At 33.4% G+C, this 24,368-nt stretch overlaps 1 protein-coding gene across 6 annotated transcripts in view; it reads left to right on the forward strand.

Moving 5' to 3' along the window:
* LOC121424694 (inositol polyphosphate-5-phosphatase A-like) overlaps positions 1-24,368 on the forward strand; it is a 74,684-nt gene that overhangs the window by 37,567 nt on the left and 12,749 nt on the right. For 3 of the 6 annotated variants that reach the window (XR_005971414.1, XR_005971416.1, XR_005971415.1), the window contains exons 6-17: positions 3,154-3,217; positions 6,950-7,053; positions 7,849-7,901; positions 8,629-8,692; positions 9,156-9,214; positions 10,310-10,394; positions 13,246-13,332; positions 15,050-15,124; positions 16,352-16,425; positions 16,905-17,013; positions 17,844-17,906; positions 20,101-20,453. Coding sequence is in view for 2 of the 6 variants with exons in the window: in XM_041620440.1 (XP_041476374.1) it covers positions 3,154-3,217; positions 6,950-7,053; positions 7,849-7,901; positions 8,629-8,692; positions 9,156-9,214; positions 10,310-10,394; positions 13,246-13,332; positions 15,050-15,124; positions 16,352-16,425; positions 16,905-17,013; positions 17,844-17,906; positions 20,101-20,149 (886 nt within the window). In the remaining 4 variants the exon portion in view is untranslated. The remainder of the gene's footprint in view (positions 1-3,153; positions 3,218-6,949; positions 7,054-7,848; positions 7,902-8,628; positions 8,693-9,155; positions 9,215-10,309; positions 10,395-13,245; positions 13,333-15,049; positions 15,125-16,351; positions 16,426-16,904; positions 17,014-17,843; positions 17,907-20,100; positions 20,454-24,368) is intronic. The other 3 variants (XR_005971417.1, XM_041620440.1, XM_041620442.1) reach the window with 1 other exon arrangement.

Consider the following 24,368-nt stretch of genomic DNA (forward strand, 5'->3'; position numbering starts at 1 on the left):
TTTATCCAATAAGCAACTACTCAAGCCTCATATAACTCTTTAAACTTTTCGGTTTTACAGCTATTTTCCGATTCCATATATATGTTGCTCGAGTAACTATAGCGTTCACGCGCGTTAGTGATATCGGGTCCGGGGAGCATTTCATGAAAGGACTTGTCGGACGTTTTATCCGCCAAGTCCTGTTTTATCCGACAGTTGCTATGGTAACAATGCTTCTCAACCAATCAGAATATAGGAGACGAAAGTCTGACAATTTGTCAGACGAAAATATTGATGAAACACCACCCCGGTCTGAGCGTTTCTGGGCGACCGCGCGTTTGTTAGCCGACACAGCATTGGTGAACCACTTTCAATTTGCCATTCGGTTTTAGTCTGAAATGTATTCATTAAAAGGTTACACGTTATCACACTATAATAAGATGGAAAAGGCGCTTATCAAAGGTATGTTTCACAGAGGGACATATTCGTCAAAAGTGTTACGATACTGCAACAAATAACAAACAAGATTTTAAAATATAAAGTTAAAATTTTCCCTTTTTTTTTATTACAGGAAATAATTATACATAAATAAAACAAATAATGATCTTACATAAATCTCTTGAAGTGTCCGATGTAAAATCCCGAAGTAATGATACTATATCCAAGTAATAATCCAAATGATAAAATCCCAGTTGACTGGCGAAAATTCACAATGATGGTGATGATGAAACTGATGTTGAAGTCCGATGAATAATAACAGTCACTGTAACGAGTTGAAATGTCCGTGAAGACGATGTTGATGATGATTAACAGTCAATTTCAGCAATCCATGGGTTGAAACGTGTTCATTGAACAGGTTGATGATGTTGATGAGAACTGATAATTTCTCTCTCAAAATAACTGCAAACAGTTCATTGATGCATAAACTGCTCTGATCTGATCTGGTGAAGTGATCTCATATGATGTGATGATCAAGTGATCTAATATGATGTGATGTGATCTCCTGCTCTCATATGATGTGATGGTGTGATCTAATATGATGTGATGATCATCTTGAAAAATCTGCAGCTTTATACTAATTACAAGTGTTCTAGATCATTCTCAAATTTCGACTAATCTACAAGCTTCTAGAATTGTCTTCCAAAGAACTTTCTCCTTTCAGGAGCAGTCAAAATCCAGAACACTCTTGAATGACCTCATTGAAATCAACAGTGTAAACAAAATACCTAAGCCTATTCATTTCCACTACCAATACAATTCTATTGTTTGGCTTTTCCTTATTCAACAATAAAACTCCTTGGCCTTTAAATAGGCAAGGCCTGCATAATAAAAAGACATCCTGGAATGTTCTTTACAATTCTTGGCTATCCTTAAAGGGAAATAACTAATAGATAAATGTAATTGCCTTTTAAAATTCTTTTACAATTATTCATATATGTAACAAAAGACATAAGGCTTATACTATGATGTGTAATTGCCCGGTCAGGGGCGAAATTTTTCATTTTTGACAATGGAAATGACAATTCTTAGGCAGGAAAGTGCCTTCATCGTTTACTTTTGTCCTTAAATAATATGATTTTTTTTACTTTAAGGGGGGCACATTGGGGGGGCAAAATCTCGTTTTGCCCCCCCAAAATTTTTGTTGGGGGGGCAAGTGCCCCCCCTGCCCCCCCGCTTCCGGCGCCCTTGAATTCTGCAGTAATGGAATTGATGAAACAGATCATTTTATCAATTGTCAATGAAAGTAACCCCCCAAAATAAGCTTTGTGTGAAATGGTAATTACTTGAAATTCCATTTTTACAATGTAACATATAGCAGGGACCATGGAACGGTATGAAAGTGGGGGGGGGGGACTGACCATGCAAAAAATCACAATCAGATGGTCATTTATTTTGTTTTTGTACACTGTTTTTGACGAAAAGTGGGGGCTGAAGCCCACCCAGCCCCCCATTTCCGCAGCCCCTGCAAAGGTTGTGATACAAAACATTTACAAAATATGTGTGAATGTACATACATGACCTTCAAGTGTACAATGTATGTGTCATGAAGCCAATGGGCAAAACAATATTTTTTTAGTCATTAAAGCTTAGCCTATTTACATCTATATATAGCTTTTGAAATAATTTGACAAAATTTCTTAAGTTCTCACTTGATTCCTTTGATATATTGTACTGTATGGAATAGGGAGAAAAAATCATTCAAATCAGATACTTTAACTTCCAGAAAAACCTTCCAACTTCCTAAAATATGCTCTTATGACAATTTGTAAGAATTTTGACATACTGTGCGGTATTACTTCAGTTGTTTTGTAATTGCTATCTAAGAAATAAAACAACACGCCATAGAAATAAGTACTGTGCCATTTAAAATACATGTGGTAAATCTTTCCATTATTGTGGATGAAAATTATTAAAAAAAAGTGATTGGAAAAATTTACAATTTCCGTAGGAAGTACATGTAGAGTACGGTATGCTAAGTTTTTGTGAATCACAGAATTAAAGCCTTTTACACAAAATTTACTTTTGTTTTGGACTGAAAAAAGTTATTTGGGAGATACTGTACGTGTAATTCCAGGTGTGTTTTTCTTATTGTCATATATTGATGGTAAAGGCATCTGAAGAGAATTGATTTGCAGTGTATTTACTGTTTATCTTTTATTTATTTATTATCTGTAAGTATTTGAAAGGATCTCACAGTGATCTTTCCCACAAATGTACTTCCTATTCAGAGTTCCTTTTTTCAAATTTCTTTTGTTGGAAATAATCTACTGTAAAAATGCTTTGAACAAAAGTAAAAGGACACAGATGAAAGGAGAAGCATAAAAACTGGATGGATTATTAGAGGGAAGTTCACATGAATTTCTTAAATTTATTTGTGTCAAGTGAAATTTGGGAAATTGATGACTTATTCCCACAATTTTACATTTTATGATTTTCTGAACAATAAAACAGGTGTTTACTTGCTGTCTGTGAATAGATGAAAAAAATTAGACTTTCACACAATTTTTTGGTGAAAATGTATAAATTAATATAATGGTTCCTATTTTATCATATCTACATGTACCTGGTTAAAGTGAAAAAACCCTTTTATGTTCAAGAAATGTCAGTGTGACAATGATATTCATTAATCTTTCATTGTTTTGTTTCCCCATTTGTTTTTGTTTTTCTGAACAGGCATTAGGCAGTTTTTATTTCATTCACAAGTCACTCAAAGATGCACAGTGCTATGACTATAAAGGTGAAGTATTTCATATGTTGCAAATGCATGTACTGTAGATAAGCCTTACTTTATAGGTCTTGTTATTTAGTGGTTATCATCATAAATATCCTTATAATATGGAGTGAAGAAAAAAAGAATAATCATAAAAAAAACTATTTTAGAAAGTTAAAATATGAAACATGATTGAGAGGTATTAAGTTTATTTTTACTGACCAATTATTGTGGTACTTCCAATGCTGATCTTTGTACACAATTATTTAGAAGTTTTATTCTGTTTAAAAATGAAATAATGATTATATGAGATATTTCAGTAAGAGTTAATATTTAAAGGTCAAGTCCACCTCAGAAAAATGTTGATTTGAATCAATAGAGAAAAATCAGACAAGCACAATGGTGAAAATTTCATCAAAATTGGCTGTAAAATAAGAAAGTTATGACATTTCAAAGTTTCGCTTATTTTTAACAAAATAGTTATATGAACGAGCCAGTTACATCCAAATGAGAGAGTAAATGATGTCACTCACTCACTATTTTTTTTTTTTTTTTATTGTTTGAATTATACAATAATTTCAATTTTTACGAATTTGACGATTAGGACCTCCTTGCCTGAAGCACAAAATGCTAAAATAACGGAATTCCACGTGTTCAGGGAGGAATGAAACATCATTTCACATGACAATGACAAGAAAATAAAAAAAGTTCATATTTCATATAATAAAATATGAAAGAAATAGTGAGTGAGTGATGTCATCAGTTCCTCATTTGCATACCGACCGAGGTGTGCATATAAGTGTTTTGTGAAATGAAGCTAAACTTTAAAATGCCATAACTCTCTTATTTTACATCCGATTTTGATGAAGTTTTCAGTGTTATGCTTCTTGAATTTTTCTCTTTTTATTTAAATAAAGTTTTTGTTGGGGTGGACTTGTCCTTTAAGAGAAATGCATGCTGCCACGATTTACACATGATGCTTTCAGCATTTTATGGGTTAAGCAATTACAAATTCTGTTAAATACAACGTAGAACCTGCTTATATTGAAAGGGGATTGGCCTGAAATATCTAAATGTGTTGCCACAATCATGGAGGGTATATTTGGTTCTAAATTACCCTCAGCAGTACAGCATTGGAGAGCTTTTCAATGAATTATTCAGAAAGACTTACGTTTCCCTTCAATGGGCCTCGACAAATTGGTGGAAACCTAGTTACAGCGAAATTCGCATCTTTTCACCTTCCCCTCAAAGGAATCCCGAGGTATTGGAATTAAATGAAGCTGACACTGGATTGAAACATAAATGCCATTTGTGGTACGGTCACAGAATTAATTGAACAGGATCCTGCAATATGACCACCCACATGTTCGTACCTATATATTAAAATTGTATGCCAAGTGATTCTGGTGAAAACGCTCCATTGCAAAGTAGTTAGCAAAATGAGTATGGTATTTTTGTGATGATAGGTCTTATTGCACTTCACGTGCCGATGCTTCCTCCTCTATTTTGGTGATTTTCAGTGTTTTGTGTGTTTTCAGCCTAATTTGATCATTTCACAGCCTTAAAAGGAAGTTACAAATGTTATCCAAGGTTCAAAATGAAAATCATGGTTCCAGCTGCTGTTATAGTTAAAGGTCAAGTCCACCTCAGAAGAATGTTGATCAATAGAGAAAAATCAGACAAACACAATGCTGAAAATTTCATCAAAATCGGATGTAAAATAAGAAAGTTATGACATTTCAAAGTTTTGCTTATTTTAAAAAACAAATGGTTATATGAACGAGCCAGTTACATCCTAATGAGAGAGTTGATGATGTCACTCACTCACTATTTCTTTTGTTTTTTATTGTTTGAATTATACAATATTTTGATATCTACGAATTCGATGATTAGGACCTCCTTGCCTGAAGCACAAAATTTTAAAATAATGGAATTCCACATGTTCAGGGAGGAAAGAAACTTCTTTTCACATGACAATGATGAGAAAATCAAAATATTTCATATTTCAAACAATAAAAAACAAAAGAAATAGTGAGTGAGTGACATCATCGACTCTCTCATTTGGATGTAACTGGCTCGTTCATATAAATTTTTTTGTGAAATGAAACGAAACTTTAAAATGTCATATCTTTCTTATTTTACATCCGATTTTGATGAAATTTTCAGTGTTATGCTTGTTGAATTTCTCTCTTTTTATTCAAATCAATTTTTTGTTGGGGTGGACTTGTCCTTTAATAATTGAAGTGTATTATATGTATCTGTCAAAAGCAAGTTTTCTACTTCTCTCAAAGTCAATAGATCCCTTTAATTGATATGTAACAGTACATATGCATGTATGTTAAATTTACTTCATGATCATCTCCTGGTAGTGCAGTACATGTTTTTAAAATCTTGATCTTTCAAAATAAAAAGCATTTGATCTCTCCAGATATCATTATCCAACCAGAGAAGTGGGAGTTTTCCCCTGATCCAACCATGATTTAATGATCTATTTGTTTATTTTTTTTGTAGTACATTGGGTGTGTGATTGTGCCTAATAAATTGATTTAAATATTCTTGCTTTTTAGTATTTAATGTTGGCATTTTGAAAATCATCTAAATTTATGATCAAATGAAAATGCACTTACACTTACCCTAATTTTAAAATGAATTATAGTTTAATAAACTAAGGGTAGTTTGCACAACCACAGTTTGCAGTTTCATAATCAAGATAAAATGGGCCGTTTGTGACAAGTAAAGCGTCATTTGTGGCTGAGATGGGGGTATCAAATGTTCTTCCCCCCCCCCCCGACACCACTTGGGTCAATTGGCAGATATCTTATGTTGATTTTTGTCCTGTCATCCTGTGTTTACAGCACCAATCTCAGCTAATAAGGAGAAGAATGATGGGAAATATATACATCATAATGTTAATGGGAATTCTCAGAAATTCCTCTTGAAAAAAAAGGAATGATTTTTTGTCTTGTGTACTTTGTGTATTGTTGGGGAGGGATAGTGATACATGTATAAGATGTGTCTGACTCTGGCGAGATCTGAAAGTGGTTTTAATGGCACTTCAGCGCCTTTTAGTGCAGATCTTTTAAGACGTGAATAACGTGGCACCCATTCCAAAATAAGGACACAGATCTGTAATCATCCGTCGTTGTATCCTGAATCCTGAATGGGAAAAGATTGACTGCGTATAAAGGAGCAATGCTGAGCTAAGGATTGTGATGTATGTACTGCATTTTAGCGGTGAGCAATTCAGATGTAGGTCGTGTTGCATTGAAAAAATTATTACGGTACCCATGCCATGATGGTACTGACTAGTAGAGCTCAGAGGAGAGTCAAAATCAAGGTTCCTCTGGTAATTACCGTAATGGAAAATTTTCAATGATATTAAAGTTCTTTTCCTAGACAATCCAGTGGAACCCTGGGTAAACTAGAAATATCATTTTTGAAATTATAGTATTTTGATCTGTCCCTGTCTCCCTCGCTAACCCCTTCTCTTTGTCTCTCTTCCCTTCTCCTCTATTTTCTCCCACTTCTTTAATGCTCTTTTTTTAAATCTTTCATTCATTCGTTTTCTTTTCCTTATCTCTATCTTAGTTTCTTTCTTCTATGTATTTATTTGTCTTGTATAGGCCTATATCTTCATTGATGGGTTTGTATATTTTAATTATTTAATTAATGAACTTTATTCAATTAATTAATTTATATATTTGATTATTCATTAATTCATTCATCTATCTATTTGTTCCTTTGTTTATTTATTTTCAGATTGTAAGTACCGAGATCTCTCTGGTCATGAGGAATACTCCAGCAACCTTGCCAAAGTCACAACTCAAGAGAAGCTCAAATTCCCCTCTCATTTCTTTCCAGAGGTGGGCATTCTGGCATTTTTCATCAACATTGTTTAATGATGATGATTATTATATCAGCATTTTAACAATAAAGTATGATAATGATAGCAAAAGGACATTCATAATAGTGGTGATCTTTATTGTAATGGTATGTTTATGATGATTATGTTATGATAACAATGATGGTGACTTTATGCATTTATGAAGTGATTTCTTTCATGATGATATTTAAAGTGGTATAGACAATATCAAGATAGAAGAGGATAGCTAAGTATTGTAAATTCTGTATTAATATTGAACCCAATTTGAAAGATCAATCCACCTTTTTTTGGATTGTTAAAGATAAATATTGAAAGAAATTAGAAAAGATGATGCTTTTTATCCAGGAATCTATTGAATTGTGAAGAATTAATGCCTTTTAGCTTCTAAAAGTCATTCTGTAGTGCTGTGAAAAGAAAATAATGAAAAATTACTTGCTATATTAAAGTTCTTTAGAGGTCTACTTCTCGCGTTGTTACCACAAACCAATGAATTGAATTATCCTTTCATCATGACGATCTTCAAAGGAAATTAAACATTCCATCTTAGAGTGTGGGGGAAATGGTTTTGTTCATGAATATGATAATGAAAAGAAGAGAAAAGATGTTGATGGTGATGAGAGTGTTGATATAAAAATGCTGATTTTGATGATTAAGATGATAATAATGATGATAGTAATATATATTAATGAGGTGGCTGTTTTTTATGAGTTTGAAAGAAATGAAGAGTAATTCTAATAATACATTGTCACTTATCTTCTGTTTTTGTTTCTTGTAGTGCAAGTGGTCAAGAAAAGGTTTCATGAGAACAAGATGGAGCATTAATGGAAGGTTGGTTGACAAGTGATACATTTATCAAGATAAAGGCATTGACTCATTAATTTAATCATGGGGATCCTACTTTGATTTGAATTAGGAAGGTAAGAAACCCTTGGGGCAATGGATTTAATGATGAACCTATAAGGTCACTCATGATTGTTTATTTAGGTTTGGACTTTGTTCGTCCAGATCTCTTCCATCCTTATATCCTTTACCTGGATACATAGAAGTTCCCTTTTTCACTCCTTCTCTCTTTAGAAAAAATAATAGATACAAGAGAATTTGAGGTAGATGTAATAAATTCAGGTGCTTGAATGGACAGAAAAGTGATGAGTTGAAAAAAAAAATGATATGAAATTGAAATGTGCTAGTGAAAGTAGTTTGCAATATTACATGAAAAAATTTTCTTAGGGGATAGTGAGCAAAATACTTTCTTTTACCTATTTTAAAAGAGAATATAAATATTGATGAGGGGAGGGGGGCAAAATAATGTAAAACTAAAATTTTCTCAAAGAATCATTGGAAAAAAGTAATCGTGGTTACCCTTGGGAAAGATTGGCATGATAAATGATACTCTTATATACTTTACATTATTAAACCTTTACCAAAGCTATAGACAGGCTTTGTTTTTCCTCCTCTAAAACCCTATGAAAGCAGTTTCATTATTTCTTTACTGTTCGTCCATCTTCCTAATCTATATGATCCCTTGATCTCTTTGAACTATCTCTTCTGCTTTCAGGCAATTTGAACTGGTCAATGTGCACCTGTTCCACGATGCAAACAACGTCATCGCCGTGGAAACGGTAAGCCCTTTATCGTATCACAGACGGTCCACCACAATCTGATCAACATAAAAAAAGACTTGGATTAAAAATTGACAATGAGCAAAGGAAAGAAATATATTGTGAAAAGAATGCTTTCATTCATCATTACATACAGAGCTTCTCATTTTTTTCATTTTTTTTATCAAGAGGAAAGAGCAAGTATTATTTCATTTGTAAGTTTTCTTTATCTTTCCTGCTTTACGTCAGCCAATCGAAATTAATTTCATTAAAATTATTTCCATTTTCAACAATATATGTTTTATTTGTACTTGATATATTAATAATGGGGGAACATTATTGTAGCATTATACAAGTTTTTTCATTTAGTTAGAAGAAAGATTTCAATGGAAAACACCAATGCTGTGTTTAAATGCGTCTCTTAAATGTTATGTATAGGATTCTTCATTTAAGTCATAATGCATGTTTTCTATATTTCTTCTAGCAATTCCCATCACAATACAGTAAAACAAGGAGAAAAGCATTAGAATTTGTTATTCAGAGGTAAGTATTTAGAACTTTAATAATAATAATAATAATAATGAGGATGACGACAACGAGAATAGTACAGTTCTTTCCAAACACTTAACACAAAGAAATTGATCCAAGTTCATGGAAGGCCATATCCTGGGGCAACCTGTTGATCCGCCTCAATGCCCTTTTTATTTTCCTGGCAAAATTTGGTACCCTTTTCACAAAATATTAGAGCTAGGGGACCCTTATCACAATAACTAGGCTTGAATTAATCCAAGGTCATCGAAGGTCATGACCTAGGATTCCCTATTGACTTGCCTCATTGCCTTCCTCATTGGCCTTGAATATTTTGTGTGCCCTTTTTAATTTCTTCCCTGTAGGCTGTAATGAATAAATGTGCCCTGAAGCCCTGAAAATTGAAAGATAAGGTCGGAATATAGGTATTTACTTTGCTTTGTTTCAAAACTGAAACTAAGAATTGTGCCCTGATTGAGATAACCAAACAAGACTGAAAGGGTCATGATCACGCATGACTTGGTAAATTGCAGATAAATAGTGTAATTGTTGATTTTACTGTGATTGATTACATTTGCTATACATGTACATAAATGATGTTGATGGGCAAAACAAATTTTCGGGGTATTTCGTTTCTGATGTCTATTTCGAACAATAAAATATGGATTTTCATTTTTTTCCCATTTCATTTTCATACAAAATGATCAAGGATTGTGATAGATATGTTTGCACAGTCCCACATAAGATGGAAATTGGTGTACTTGTGTAAAATTGCAGTTATTTATTAGGGGTTGATTTTTCTCATAGCTGTGTCCAATTGGAAGAAGACGAGATGGCAGATGGTCTCTCTCCTGCTTCTTTCAAACCAAACTGAATCAATCTTGAAAATCCACAATGGAGATTGTAACAATCGCTTAGCGTCATATTAGAAATAGAAAAAAAACTTGTGAACATCAAAATCAGTTCCCTTGCTTTTATGTTTTCAAACATCATTCCAACCCCTTTTGGAAAATATTCTTGTAAAAATAACATTTATGTGGAGTATCATATTTGCAGTACAAGAATGGATCGTTGTTCATTTTTCAAATGATGTTTTATCATCGCTCTCAGACTTTCACAAGAGAAGCACAGTAGAGTACCATTCTTCATCTTTGGAGATTTCAACTTCAGGTTAGATGCCCAGGGTGTAGTCAAGGTAAGCTGTTTCATAAAGACATATTGTCAATCAGTGACTTTGGTTAAAGGTAAATTCCAGTTGTGGTAACGATTTCAAAGTGACTTCGTACAGAATCCAATGAAATGACTACCAAAGTGTCTGTCTGTATGAATAAAAAATATGTGCCAAAGGATTCCGGAAGAAATTGTGTAATTGCTGAGAAATTAGCAAATAAGCACGGGATTCGGGTCAAGTGTCAAACCGACATTCAAAGCAATAATAATACACTGTCCCACGTGCGCTTATCTGTGTTGGTGATCTTCAGTGTGAACATTTTTCAGCGTAGATTTCAAGATTTCACAAAGTTCAGTTTATGTTACTGTACCAGATCTAGATCCTCGATGATATAGTGACAATTAAGCTCGGGTTCACACACTTTCTTGTGATATCAGTGTTTACTGGAACTACTTTCATTTATCTTTAAATCCTTGGGTTTTGATTTGCAGAAAAATACTGTTATCATGGTAACTGTAATTGATGAACAATTTGCCATTGATCATGAATGAATAAGGACGTTATAGCATCATGCCAATAAGTTATATTGGTGTGGTGAAGATTAGCCATGCCCCTGTTTCACAAAAGGTTGTTACTGATATCATGCTGCCAGACATTGATGACTGCTGTGAAGTCTTATGTTGTTGTTCGCTTAACTGATGAATCACTCATATGATAATATCAAATGATGATTTGCCATTGATTACAATCTTCATGAAATCAGGGCCTAAGAGTTTACTCTCAGTGATCAATCTTGAATATATGCTGTGATATGGTCGTGTGGTTTGTTCACTGGACTCCAATCCATAGGTTTAAGGTTCAAACTTCTTATATTTTGCGAGACACCAGCTAGCAGGTGTCACTTTCCATCCAGGAGGACATCATTGATGGCTTAGATCCCACCGACCTGTTTTAAGCCCCATTATTCTGATTAGTTTCTTTTTTTATTACCTCCCAATTTCAGTAAGAACATAACGTGGATATGCTGCAAAAAGAAACATTGAAAATTTTTGGATCACAAATCATAAATTTACCTCACATCATTGTTAACAACCAGTCAGTACATAAATAATGTAGTATGAAATTACATGGTAAGTAATAGTGCAGAAAGTTTGAACATACAGATGAAGCAATGTATTTAGAACAAGCAGCTTGTGATTGTGTGGAGATTCAAGTCATTTCAAGTGTCATACTATACAACATAATAGACATGAGTAGAAGGTATCTTATCCTTTGAAAAAAATGTTAGCTTCTTTCACATGATGAAACAGAATTTTATTTTTTTGCCATATGTAATGAAGATGATGCTCTTATGTTTATTAGACTCTGAAGGTAAACATTAATAGTTGAAGAATGACATTTGATCCTCTGGTTGTAAGGTTCGTGCGTCATTCGTCGATATTTATCCGGGTACACGGAGAGAGAATTCCTTATGTTGACACAGGCTTATTGCAGTGTGCTACTCAAGTAGACATTATGAATTGTGGTTATTTTTATGCTGGTATTATAAGAGGGAATAAAAAGAATTTGAGGGAGGGAGGGATGAGATGGGGGGGGGGGGGATGAGCAGGTGGTAGGGAGAGGTTGATTGAGGATAGGTACATGTGGAAGATCATACTGGTCAGTTAAAAAAGGGCTTGAGAAGATGGGTTAAGGGGTACTTTTTTTCATCAGGTCAAGCAATATCAAAACAGAGAGAGAGAGAGAGAGATGGGGGGGGGGGGAGCTTGAAAATAGATACAGACATAACATGCCATTCCCTTGTTTTAGTTCAAGCAATATATTTTCTGTAGAGTTTTTGAAACCCTTGCCCTATAAATCCTGGGAGATACAGTTTGAGTACATGTAGTTAGCAATAAATATATATTAGGATGCAGGATTCTTATTATATTGCTCACTTAGCAGCTTTTCCATTGTAAAATGCAATCCCAGTTTTCCTTGATGTTTAAATTTAGAAAAGATAATTAAAACATTCTCTTAAAACCATTCATTGTCAATGTCACTTCATAAATTCATATTCATATATTGGTACTAACCCAATGCAAGCAACTGTGTGCATGTATGCTGTGTGTATTGAGATTCATGAACAAATTATATATTGATAATGCTTATTTAGGCAAATGCTTTTTACATTGTTTGGTCTAAATATTTGTTTGCTGATGGAAAAATTGTAGACACATTTGTATCTCTCTTCGGCAATTCTATTGTGTTCTAATTTTGAAGATTAATTGAGTTTCCTTGATATGAACTTGAATTTAAGGCTATTGCTCTTTATTGATCAATTATGCAGATATGCTGGCAGTCTCTCTTGCAGATTTTGTGTACATCATACATGTAATATTTCAAAATGGTTTGCGTATATGTATATGATGTACTCAGAAAGAGAGAGAGAGAGAAGAGAAAAATAGAGAGAATAATTTATTTGTTGAAATTTGCTTCTATTTTCATGATTTTTTAATTTCTATTTCATAATTTTACGTTCTGGTGGGTGTTTCATAAAGCTGTTCGTAAGTTAAGAGCGACTTTAAGAATGGCTGGTGAACCCTTCTTATGCGCTAAACCATTGCCAATTCAATATACCATTTACCACAAGAAAGGATCACCAGTCATTCTTAAAGTTGTTCTTAACTTACGAACAGCTTTATGAAACACCCACCTGGGCTCTGGGGGCCTGGAAAATTGCATTTGTAGTGATCTTTTGTGATTTTCTGTCCTCTTCATAATACTGTTTTTTTTTCTTTTACAATATTATGGAAAATGGCAAATCTATCCTAAAGGCCTTCATGTTTTGAAAACCATGATTGATGGTTGATTAATGTTTTTATTTTTCTTGCAGGCTCTTGTCTTACAAGCAAAGCCAAAATATACCAAGAAAGATGGTGCCATCACGAGAATAGAATATTCAGATGAAGATAATGCTCAGGTAGGCTCAGACATTGTTTAAATCTATAGGAGTGATATGGTCAGGTGGTTCTGACTCTTACTTTGAACCAGAAGGTCTTGATTTCACATCCCAGGCATGGGATGATTTTCTTTAGCTAGAAATTGATCCATATTGTGCTGCACTCAACCCATGTGAAGTAAATGGGTACCTGGCAGGATTAGTTAACTGAGCTAAAGCTGGGGTGATATATAGTGCGCCATTAAATAGGCAACTACAAAATCGGTGCCTCAGATTACTAAATGATTATGGATCGAGGTTCATTTTGTTTAGTTTTTCAAAGAACGGTTCTTTATTTTTGTGATTGGGATTTGTTTAAAAGGGAAGTTTGATTCACTGAGATATGAAAATAAAGAGAAGACATTTGTATACCCGGTAGTCTCCCATTTTTTCGTTGACAGTTAGAGGAACTTTACAGAACAAAATCTCTAACATTGGAATGATAAGATCTACAGTATCATTATGTTCACAGTATAAAGGGCTTTCACAGTAACCTTGCTGTAGTTGGAACTAGGAAAATAGCTTTGGAAAAAAACCTGGATGTAATGAAGCTTTTGGCCTTGCCCTTATCAGAGTAAATCACAGGAATGAGCAGAACTCCAGAAAAATAGAACCAAGAAATACTTTGGATGCTCAATAGTGAGAATTGATTGGCATTCAAGGTAAACAAAGTTCGGCTTTGTAAACAGCAATTGATCAAATAGTTAGATCTGTATGTCACTACATGCAATCAGTGAATGAAATATTGTGTGCAATGAACCCATTATGACCTACAGAGTATCATGCTAAAGAATGTTGACGTATATAATTGACCAGAGATAGCAGATGGTTATTCCCTGTAGCGTGCATTGTAACTTTTATCCCATCACAGTATGTTAAGCCAGTGCCCAATATTATTAATCATTACTCAAAACCATATCCCTCACTGGTTATTTAAAGGACAAGTCCACCCAAACAAAAACTTGATTTGAATAAAAGAGAAAAATTCAACAAGCATAACACTGAAAATTTCATCGAAATCGGATGTAAAATAAGGAAGTTATGGCATTTTAAAGTTCCGCTTCATTTCACAAAACATTTATATGCACATCTTGGTTGGTATGCAAATGAAGAAACTGATGACATCACTCACTATTTCTTTTGTATTTTATTATATGAAATATGAAATATTTGTATTTTCTCGTCATTGTTATGTGAAATGAAGTTTCGTTCCTCCCTAAACATGTGGAATTCTGTGGAATTTTGTGCTTCAGGCAAGGAGGTCCTAATTGTCAAATTCGTAAAAATTGAAATATTCAATAATTCAAACGATAAAAAACAAAAGAAATAGTGAGTGACATCATCGACTCTCTCATTTTGATGTAACTGGCTCGTTCATATAACTATTTTGTTAAAAATAAGCGAAACTTTGAAATGTCATAACTTTCTTTTTTTACATCAGAATTTGATGAAATGTTCAGCATTATGCTTGTCTGATTTTTCTCTATTGATTCAATTCAAAATTTTTCTGAGGTGGACTTGACCTTTAATCATCATAACATGATTTCATGCGACTAATTTAAACTAAATTGAAGAATTAATTTAATGCTTTCTTCCCCTTTAGAGTGATATGTATATTAAAATCTCCTCTGAGGTAGTAGTTTGTTCCCATGACTTTCATCATTATTGGTTATGTGTTTTGTCCTGTGATATCCTGTAGGTCTTGTTAACGTTAGAAAAGAAGAAGTTTGAAATGGATGATCCAGATAGAATATTGTCATATGGAATTCAGTGGGTAAGTAGCTTTTTGATTTTTCTTTTTTTCTCCCTTCTCTCTGAAAATGTTAATATTTCCAGGAGACAAATGCTTATTGAATATATTTTTTCTATCTTTGCTCTCCCCATACTGCCTTTCCAAACTTTACTTCTACTTTCTACTACTCCTCCTCTTTCAACCCCACTCTTCTCTTCTTTCTCCGTCCTTGTTTATCTTGCTATTTCTCATCCTCTTCTTCTATCCCTGTTCGTTCGATTCTTCCTCCTCTCCTCCCGTCCACTCTCCCACTCCTTATCAATCCCTCACTCTTCTTCCCTTTGCTAATCTTTCCGTTCCCATTTTTCTGTTTTCTTTTTTTGGGGACATTGCTTTTTCGACGGTGGCGTTCCACTTGTTTTTTCCTTTTCCATTTCTTCTCACTGTTCTTCCCTTTGCTAATCTTTCTGTTTCCTTTTTTTCCTGTTTTTTATTATTTTTTTGCATCGCTTTTTTGGCATTCCATTTGTTTCTCCTACTCCACTCCTCTTTGATTATGCAAAGATGCGGGATGGGTCGATGATGGAAGCTGCATGTATAGTATGTTAATGAATATTTGCATTACCTGTGAAACTGTCTTTATATCACAACCCGATAAGGAAAATCAGTATACAGTGTAAGTGATCTTTTCCTTGCAACCCTAGAATTAAAAATTTCTCATTACACATTTATCTCTTGCATGTTGAAAGTATCATAGCTTCAGTTTCAGGCCATTATGTTGACAATTCACAGAAATCGATTTCATGGTTTTAAAAGCTCGCCTAATTACTTTCACTGCCTTTTTATTGTCTTACGTTCACAACTCATTTAAACGTCAACTTTTCATTAGGAATTAAAAGATAGAGTTCCACATCTTTGAAAAAAATGTTCAAATTTATTGGAAATACAAGTGGCTTGTCCATTTCCTGTACTTAAAGTTTCAGTTTTTGGTATTTGAGCAATGATCCTTCTTTGAAACTGTGCCTTCCTTGACTCAAGTCAAAATTCATTTACATTCCCCTTTGTTTATGTTTGTACAAATGTCAGTCTCAAAGAATATCAACCCTCCCTACCTCACAAACATACTGAAGTGAAACTGAAATGATTAATTGTGAAATTTGAAATAGATTACGTGTTTACTTCAGAAACCAGAGACTAATAAAACATGGAGATAAGACTTGTTGATCAGGTATACATGTTTTCTCTTATTTTCTTTATCTTCCTCCCTAGTTGTCAAGGTTTGACAAGGAATTTAGCTGCTTCTCTAAACAACTCTCAGAATTTGATGTCACATTTAACCCGAGGTAAGAATTTTTTTCTTTTCAAATATGAAATTCATTCTTAGATAAAAGACAATTTAAATTAAAAATCATATTTATTTATTTCACTTTTCTAAAAATCAATCAATCAGTCAATCAATCAATCATTCAATCAATCAATCAATCAAATGATTCCATTATAATAGGGTAAAAATTACGACAATTATTTTTACATTGCACTCGTAGCAGATTGTATTCTTGAATGACATGATTGATGAAAATCTTTGTGTGTTTGATATGTGTTATGTAAATTTCAGATATTTTTTATTTTTCAAATAGCCCTCTGTTTCTCGTTGCATAAAAGTCTATGATAATAGTAACTACCATGGTAACGAGACTAAGCAATCATTCAAAAATCAATGTTTCCATGGAAGTTTCAATAAAAGAAAGTTTGTATGCATTAGGAGTGTTACATTTACTTATTTTTATTTCTCTGAATTTCTCCCATGCATCTTGTTATCCAGCTATCCATACAGTGAAGATATATCAGATGGTCACAGCTACATGAAGACAAGACCACCAGCGTGGTGTGACAGAGTCTTTATGTCACACTCAGCTAAGAGTCTCATATCGGTGAGCATTTTATTGTATTCATAATTTTAATATTTGGATAGTCACAGCTACATGAAGAAAAGACCACCAGCGTGGTGTGACAGAACCTTCATGTCTCACTCAGCTAAGAGTCTCATATCGGTGAGCATATTGTATCAAATTTATAGTCTTAATCGTTGGATAGTCACAGCTACATGAAGAAAAGACCACCGGCATGGTGTGACAGTATCTTCATGTCACACTCAGCTAAGAGTCTCATATTGGTGAGCATTTTATTGTATCAAATTTATAGTTTTAATAATTGGATAGTCACAGCTACATGAAGACAACCAGCGTGATATGACAGTATCTTCATGTCACACTCAGCTAAGAGTCTCATATCGGTGAGCATTTCATTTTATCAAATTCATAGTGATAATTGTCAGATGGTTACAGCTACCTGAATATGACCAGGTTGTTGTGACGGTCTTCGTGTCACACTCAGCTTAGAGTCAGTTATCAATGGACAATTTATCTTATCAAAATTAGAATTTTAATTATTGAATGCCTAAAGCTTCATAAAGACAAAAACACCAGCATGGTATGAGTTTTTATGTCATCCTCAACCAAGAATCCCTTGTCAGTGAGCATTTTATTGTATCTAAAAGTATCAGTATAAAGAATGATGTAAGACATTTTTGTAGTAAGGTATTTCACCAAATCAACAAAATATTTTTAAGAACACCAGCTCATAAAAAGGTTGATATCTCAAATACTTTCTACATTGTAAGATATAAGTGTCTCTTGGGTATTAGGTGTGAACAAATCTGTTTATTCCAAAATGAGTATCAATTTTTTTTTCTTCATTTCAGGATGCAAATTCAAGACCAAGCTACAATGTAATTGGTCAAGATGTGTGTATGGGAGACCACAAGGTAAGGAATTTTTCTAATTCAAATTCAGAGCATTAAAATCTTATATAACACTTCAAATGAAAGTAGATTTATTTTGTTTTCTATATTGTGCTCATCTTTATTTGTTAAGCATCTGTGTTTCATTGGAAGAATGTACAATTTATCATGCAAATTTTCAGATGTTCTGTTAAAATAAATGTATTTCCTTTTAATTTTTTAAAGGACAAGTCCACCCCAACAAAAACTTGATTTGAATAAAAAGAGAAAAATTCAACAAGCATAACACTGAAAATTTCATCAAAATCGGATATAAAATAAGAAAGTTATGGCATTTTAAAGTTTCGCTTATTTTCAACAAAATAGTTATATGAACGAGCCGGTTACATCCAAATGAGAGAGTTGATGACATCACTCACTATTTCTTTTGTATTTTGTTATATGATGCACCACGCCGTACACCGGGGTACCGTAGTACCCCAGGGTACGGCGTTGTGCAGCGCCATCTCATGTTGTAATAGTGTACAGTTACATTGTTGTCATGGTGATCACGGTCGTAAGATCGGTGCGACAATCATGACAATGAATGGGGACAATGATCACAATGCCTATTTCCTTTCTTTGATACAATCTAATGCCAATAATAGTAAACAAATTATGTTATACTTAAGAATTTAATTGAATTCAAAGACATAAGATCAATAATGACAACTACAGGTATCATTGAACAGTGAAGATTAGAACAGAACATGAAAATTAGAATAAAGTTATCATTTGCATGCATTAATTGTTACATAAGATCACTAAAAAGAACAAAAAAATCTGTACAAAACATTAAAATATACTTGTACACATTTTTTGGTAACCCAGGGTACAGCGCAAAAAATAAATTGAATAATTCAAAAAAAAAATGGCGGATTATAATTTGGTACCCCAGGGTACCAAATACTGCATCATATGAAATATTTTCATTTTCTCGTCATTGTCATGTGAAATGAAGTTTCATTCCTCCCTGAACACGTGGAATTTCATTATTTTTACATTTTGTTCTTCAGGCAAGGAGGTCCTAATCGTCAAATTCGTAAAAATTGAAATATTGTATAATTCAAACAATAAAAAAACAAAAGAAATAGTGAGTGAGTGACATCATCTACTCTCTCATTTGATGTAACTGGCTCGTTCATATAACTATTTTGTTGAAAATAAGCAAAACTTTGAAATGTCATAACTTTCTTATTTTACATCCGATTTTGATGAAATTTTCAGCATTGTGCTTGTCTGATTTTTCTCTATTGATTGAAATCAACATTTCTCTGAGGTGGACTTGACCTTTAAACACCAAATAGTAAATATTTTTGGGGGAGTCAAAGTATAATTAAAATGGGAAGTAAATGATATTTGCAATATTTTATATAGGGAATGCGGTATACATTTTGAAGACATTTTTGGCAATGTTTATTCTAAAACATAAATTTTAACAGGAAACTGTAACTAGGAAAGAAAAATATTTACGTTGCCTATTTTAGTAATTTCCATGAAATTCTTTGTTGTCTTTTTATAAAATGGCTTTAGAATTGTAGTGTCTTGGGTGCAAAGGTACCCATTGAATGAAAAAAAAATGCATTTACATGTAAAATAAACTCACTGCAGTGGGCCCTAGGTATAGCAGCAAGAAAAACTGGTCATTAAGTTCCAATGTAATAATAATAATAATGGTATTTTATAATGGAAAATGTTGTCCAAATCATTTTCCAAATTTTAAATGGAAAGTGTTGTCCAAATCACCATCTTGCCATTGAACAACTTGTAACCCCCCCAAATAGTCATAAATACAGTTTATAAAAGAGGTAGAATATAAACTTTCTGTATTGTCTGTATGGGGTATTTGTCAATATTTTTTACGACATTCTGAATCGAGTATATCAGCAGTTTATTTTGGATCTTTCTCTAGTGATATTTTGAGGCGAAGGACCAATCGCCAAAAATTGTTGTATAACAAACATAACCAATCTGCCATTGGTCAATCTGTTTCTCTCATAGAATTTAAACAAGAGGGATTGTTATATGATATCATAGGAAGTATTTACTTTTGTGTTTTATTAATCCATTTTACTCAATCTCTCTTTTCCCCTCTCCTTTTGGCGTGCCTTGCTTCCGTTCTTTATCCTTCCACCGATCCCTCCCGTTGCGGCTGGACCTCCATCTTTCTGGACCACAGCCCGTCTTCCTCCACTTCCCCTTGTCAAAGAGCGGTGCTAATATATCAGGTAATGGTCACGCCACGCGGCAAGTGCGCCGTAAATGCTGTTGCCTGTTGCAATGACACCAGTCTTCCTGCCACTCCACCACCACCATCCCGCCTTCTTACAAACCTCATTCCAGTCTCTTGTCTTCCTCCTGTTGCTCGGTGTTTTATATATTTGATATTGGTGTAGATGTATATTTGGTGAATGCTTGTGTTATCCTGCCACGCCCTTCCAACAGTCGTAACCACCCCCTCTGCAGTTGTCTTCCTCTTCAACCCGTCTTCTTCTTCGTCTACTCCCTCTTAATAGTCTGGTGCCTCAGTGCGTAAGTTGTATTCTAACATTCTTTGTCATTAATGGCCCCAGTCACACCAATGAAGCTAACACCGACCAGATCAAACTTTTAATGTCATTACAAATGACATGCTATCGGTCAGTTTGGAGTCGGTCTTGTTGGTGTGACTGGAGCATAATACTGGAAAGTAAACTTGAACTTACCAACAACTTGCTGCAAAGATAGATATTCATGTTTATTGAAACATAATTAAATTTCTATGGTAACCATAGGGAGGGTTTCACAAAAGGATGTTTCATCCAACAAAGTCTGTTTAATCCGGCAGTCACTGTAGTAAATGTCAGACATTTGCCTCTCAGCCAATCAAAATTGAAGAAAGTTGTCTGAGCTCACATCTTGACAAATATTAATGAAATACTTTTTTAAACCCTGTTTCATTGATATTACTCATTGTGGTTATTCTTTTGTTATTGTTGATTACCACAGAAATTGTAATGAAAACTAGTGGAATGAAAATAGTGAAAAAAGAGAATGATTTCCACAAGCAGATGTAGAGACATTTAATGAATTTCACAAGATGAAAAAGGAAAATAAAATAATGCTGTTTGAGTGTCATTCCCTGCACAGATGTTGCAGCAAAGCTCAAACTCATTCTCTGTGACCTTGGTATTGCCCAACTTTTCCTTTTCCAAATCTCTCTAGCATTCTGTTTACATAGCAGCAAGATTCAAGTTTACTTTTCAGTTAGATGTATATATGCTTTGCATGACTTGTATGTGTATAATATTACTGTTATTTTTTATAATATGATACTAATTTTAACTATTTCTATTGTGTATCCGTTGAAAGCATTGCCTTATGAGTTCCAGAAGAATATTGCAAAAACTTCCACTGTTGCTAAGTACTTCATTGTCACACAGTTTTGTCAAAATAAAGAAACAGTAACACATTATTTCTATCAAATACCAAAACCAATTGATTGTCAATGAAATAAAACAAATTGATACTCGGTAGACCAGGGTAAATATACATTCTTGCACAAAGAATTAAATTTCACTGAAACTATTTCAAACTAATGTTTAGTTATGTTTACAATTTCTTGTTTCATAACAACTCACACTATTTTAACACAGTTCTATCATTGACATGATGTAATTGATCATCACATCCAATCTAGATTTACAATTATGTATTGATTCAAAGAGTTGATAACAGATTTGAATTATCTGTTTATTTCATCATTAAACTCAAGATTCATGAATATTCTCCCCCAGACTTAGTCAATTATTCATGTCGCATGTGGGTTAAGCATGCTCATCTCTCAAATAGTTATTATTATTATTTGTTTGGTGTCACCTGTGCCTGGGAGGCGAAAAGCAAACTGAATCACTATGACCCGCAGGTCTCTCCTCCCGATATAACTGATTGGGGGGAATGCAGGAGGACCACTACACCGGGGTTTCCCCCTACTCTTATACGAATAGTGCAATGGATTCTTAATGTGCAAAGGTGGTGACTCTCCTCTACATGGGGCCTCCATTTAACGTCCTATCCGAGGGACGGAGAGTGTCTCAGTCTCTCAACAGCACCTAAAAATTCCTCTGATTAATTATTACTTACTTCAACAATAAATGTGGATCTGATATATCCAAAGACTTGTGGACATTGTGACTGTCCACAGACAGTTTAAGGCCCAGATGCTGTTACTTTATCTCAAAGTTTATAGTCAATCTTTCATCAGTTCTTAATGAAATCTTAGTTCTATAAAGCACACGGTATGATCTGTTGTATCATTTCAGGAGATGCTTATTTCAGTGAAATGGTCACTCACTTGGTTGTGCTTCCAACATGTAATGGAATAGACATTAGTCTTTCTCTCAATGTTAATGTTCCCCAAGTAATGCACCATCAAAATATAAATGGCACAAATATTTTTCTCCTGTAAGATCTTGAAGGTAATATGAGAACAATTGCTATAAAAACATTGCAATCTTTTTATCTTAACCACAGCAATAGAATCACAACTAAATGAATAGATGAGAGTGCCTATTCTTTTTTTAACTGACATCATTTCGATGGGAAAATTTAAAAGCAAATCTGTATGATTTTAATTTTGGCTATTTTGTAAGGCAGGCCCGGGTCTAAATGAAGCAAAAACTATTAAATGCTAATTCACATGTAGGCTTGTAAATGATATAAACTTGGGGCTTTGTGAAATGCCCTATAATTATGAGTCTGAAAAGATGATATCTTACTTAGACTGAAATAATATAATCCCTTTGTTATGAAAACTAAGACACTCAACCTTCAGATTTCATTCTTCTTTCTGCATGTAGTTCTAATTTGTATAATTTCATGCGAGAACATATTTTTAAATCAATAATTTAGTTGAACTGTGGTTCAGTTGCATGCATGTATCACTTAACATTGGAAATTCTTCAAAAATGAATGTCTCCCTCTCTTGTGCTGGTTGCTGTATTTGCTAGCAATACAGTTCTTATACAACATTTGATGCCGTTATGCACAATGCCAAAAAATAAAAAAGAAATCAATGATTGTCTTTCCAAATCAGTACATTTCTTTTGTTTGGCAAAATGATTTTCTGTTTTATTATTTTGCATTTCATTTACGCTATTTTTTTTTTCAAAGTGAATCCATAGTTGTATCCTGATCAGCTTTGCTTATTGGGACCAAAAAAGAAATAAATATACAGTTCCTATTAATATGTAGGCCTATACACACACACAGACAATGATAGTGCTTCTATACTCATGTGGTAATTTCTTAATAACAACATTTATAATGCAATGATGGAATAAAATGGTTATATACAATACTACATATACCATAGGCCTATATGTGGTTTATATGAGGTCATATTACGCATCTGGTGATTTTCATAATATACACATTTCAAAATAAGTACTTTCAGAATGATTCATTCCTGGTGATTTATATTCACTTCAGATTCATGTACATGTATGAACATGTATGTTTATAAAAGTAATATTCAGTTAAACAGTGGAGATACAGAAATTAATCAGCTTCAAATGAATTCATAAAACGTCAACAAATACGCTTTTGTTTTATACATGTTTATAGATTGAGATATAAAAATATTGATGTACTGTTCAAAATGAATGGTTATTGCAAAATTTGAAAAAAATGAAAATGTGAATTTGCATTTTTTAAAATATTATCAAAGATACCATGAAAGCTTTTCCTTAGGGAAAACATGTACATTTTTACATCTATGTCTATGCGTAAAATTAATTTTGAGGGTATTTACATTTGACAGTGTTTTTAATGTTTATTAAGCTTTTCCTAGATATCTAATCCTCATATAGTTTACTAATTCTTATAAAGTACTAACACCTCATATAACTGATATAAACCAATATCAACTTGCAATATTAATATAGAAACAATGATGCTTGTACATAATTTTTCTTTACAACTTATACATCTCTTTTATGGATAAAAAGCCTCAATTGGGAGAGCAGATTGATATTCTCTGGAAATATTTGTTCAAATCAGTAAAAAAAAATGTTTATTCTTTAATGAGTTATTTTGTCTGCAAGAAGGCAGAGGAATGTTTCCTCAAATACAGATTTTGCATAAGTTCCACCTGCTTTCTATTCATATGGGGAAGACAATTTATGATATAGCTATGCAGGCAAATAAACATATTTTGAGATAGTTAACTATTAACAGGAAATTTTAAAAAGAGGATAAATTCTTTACTTCAGTAGTGGCAAATATATGATGCATTGAGAATTTCACTAAGTGAGGATATCAACAGTTTTAAAGAATTTTTCATCTGATCTCCCATTATCAATTCAAAGGGTTGCAGTTTGCACCCTACTACAGTGTTGTCTGTTTTCTTTTTAAAGAAACGTTTGACAAGAAAAATTATTAAGCGACAACTTTCAAAGATGACTAGGG

The sequence above is a fragment of the Lytechinus variegatus genome, chromosome 12 (genome assembly GCF_018143015.1).
Source record: "Lytechinus variegatus isolate NC3 chromosome 12, Lvar_3.0, whole genome shotgun sequence".
NCBI classification, from domain to species: domain Eukaryota; kingdom Metazoa; phylum Echinodermata; class Echinoidea; order Temnopleuroida; family Toxopneustidae; genus Lytechinus; species Lytechinus variegatus.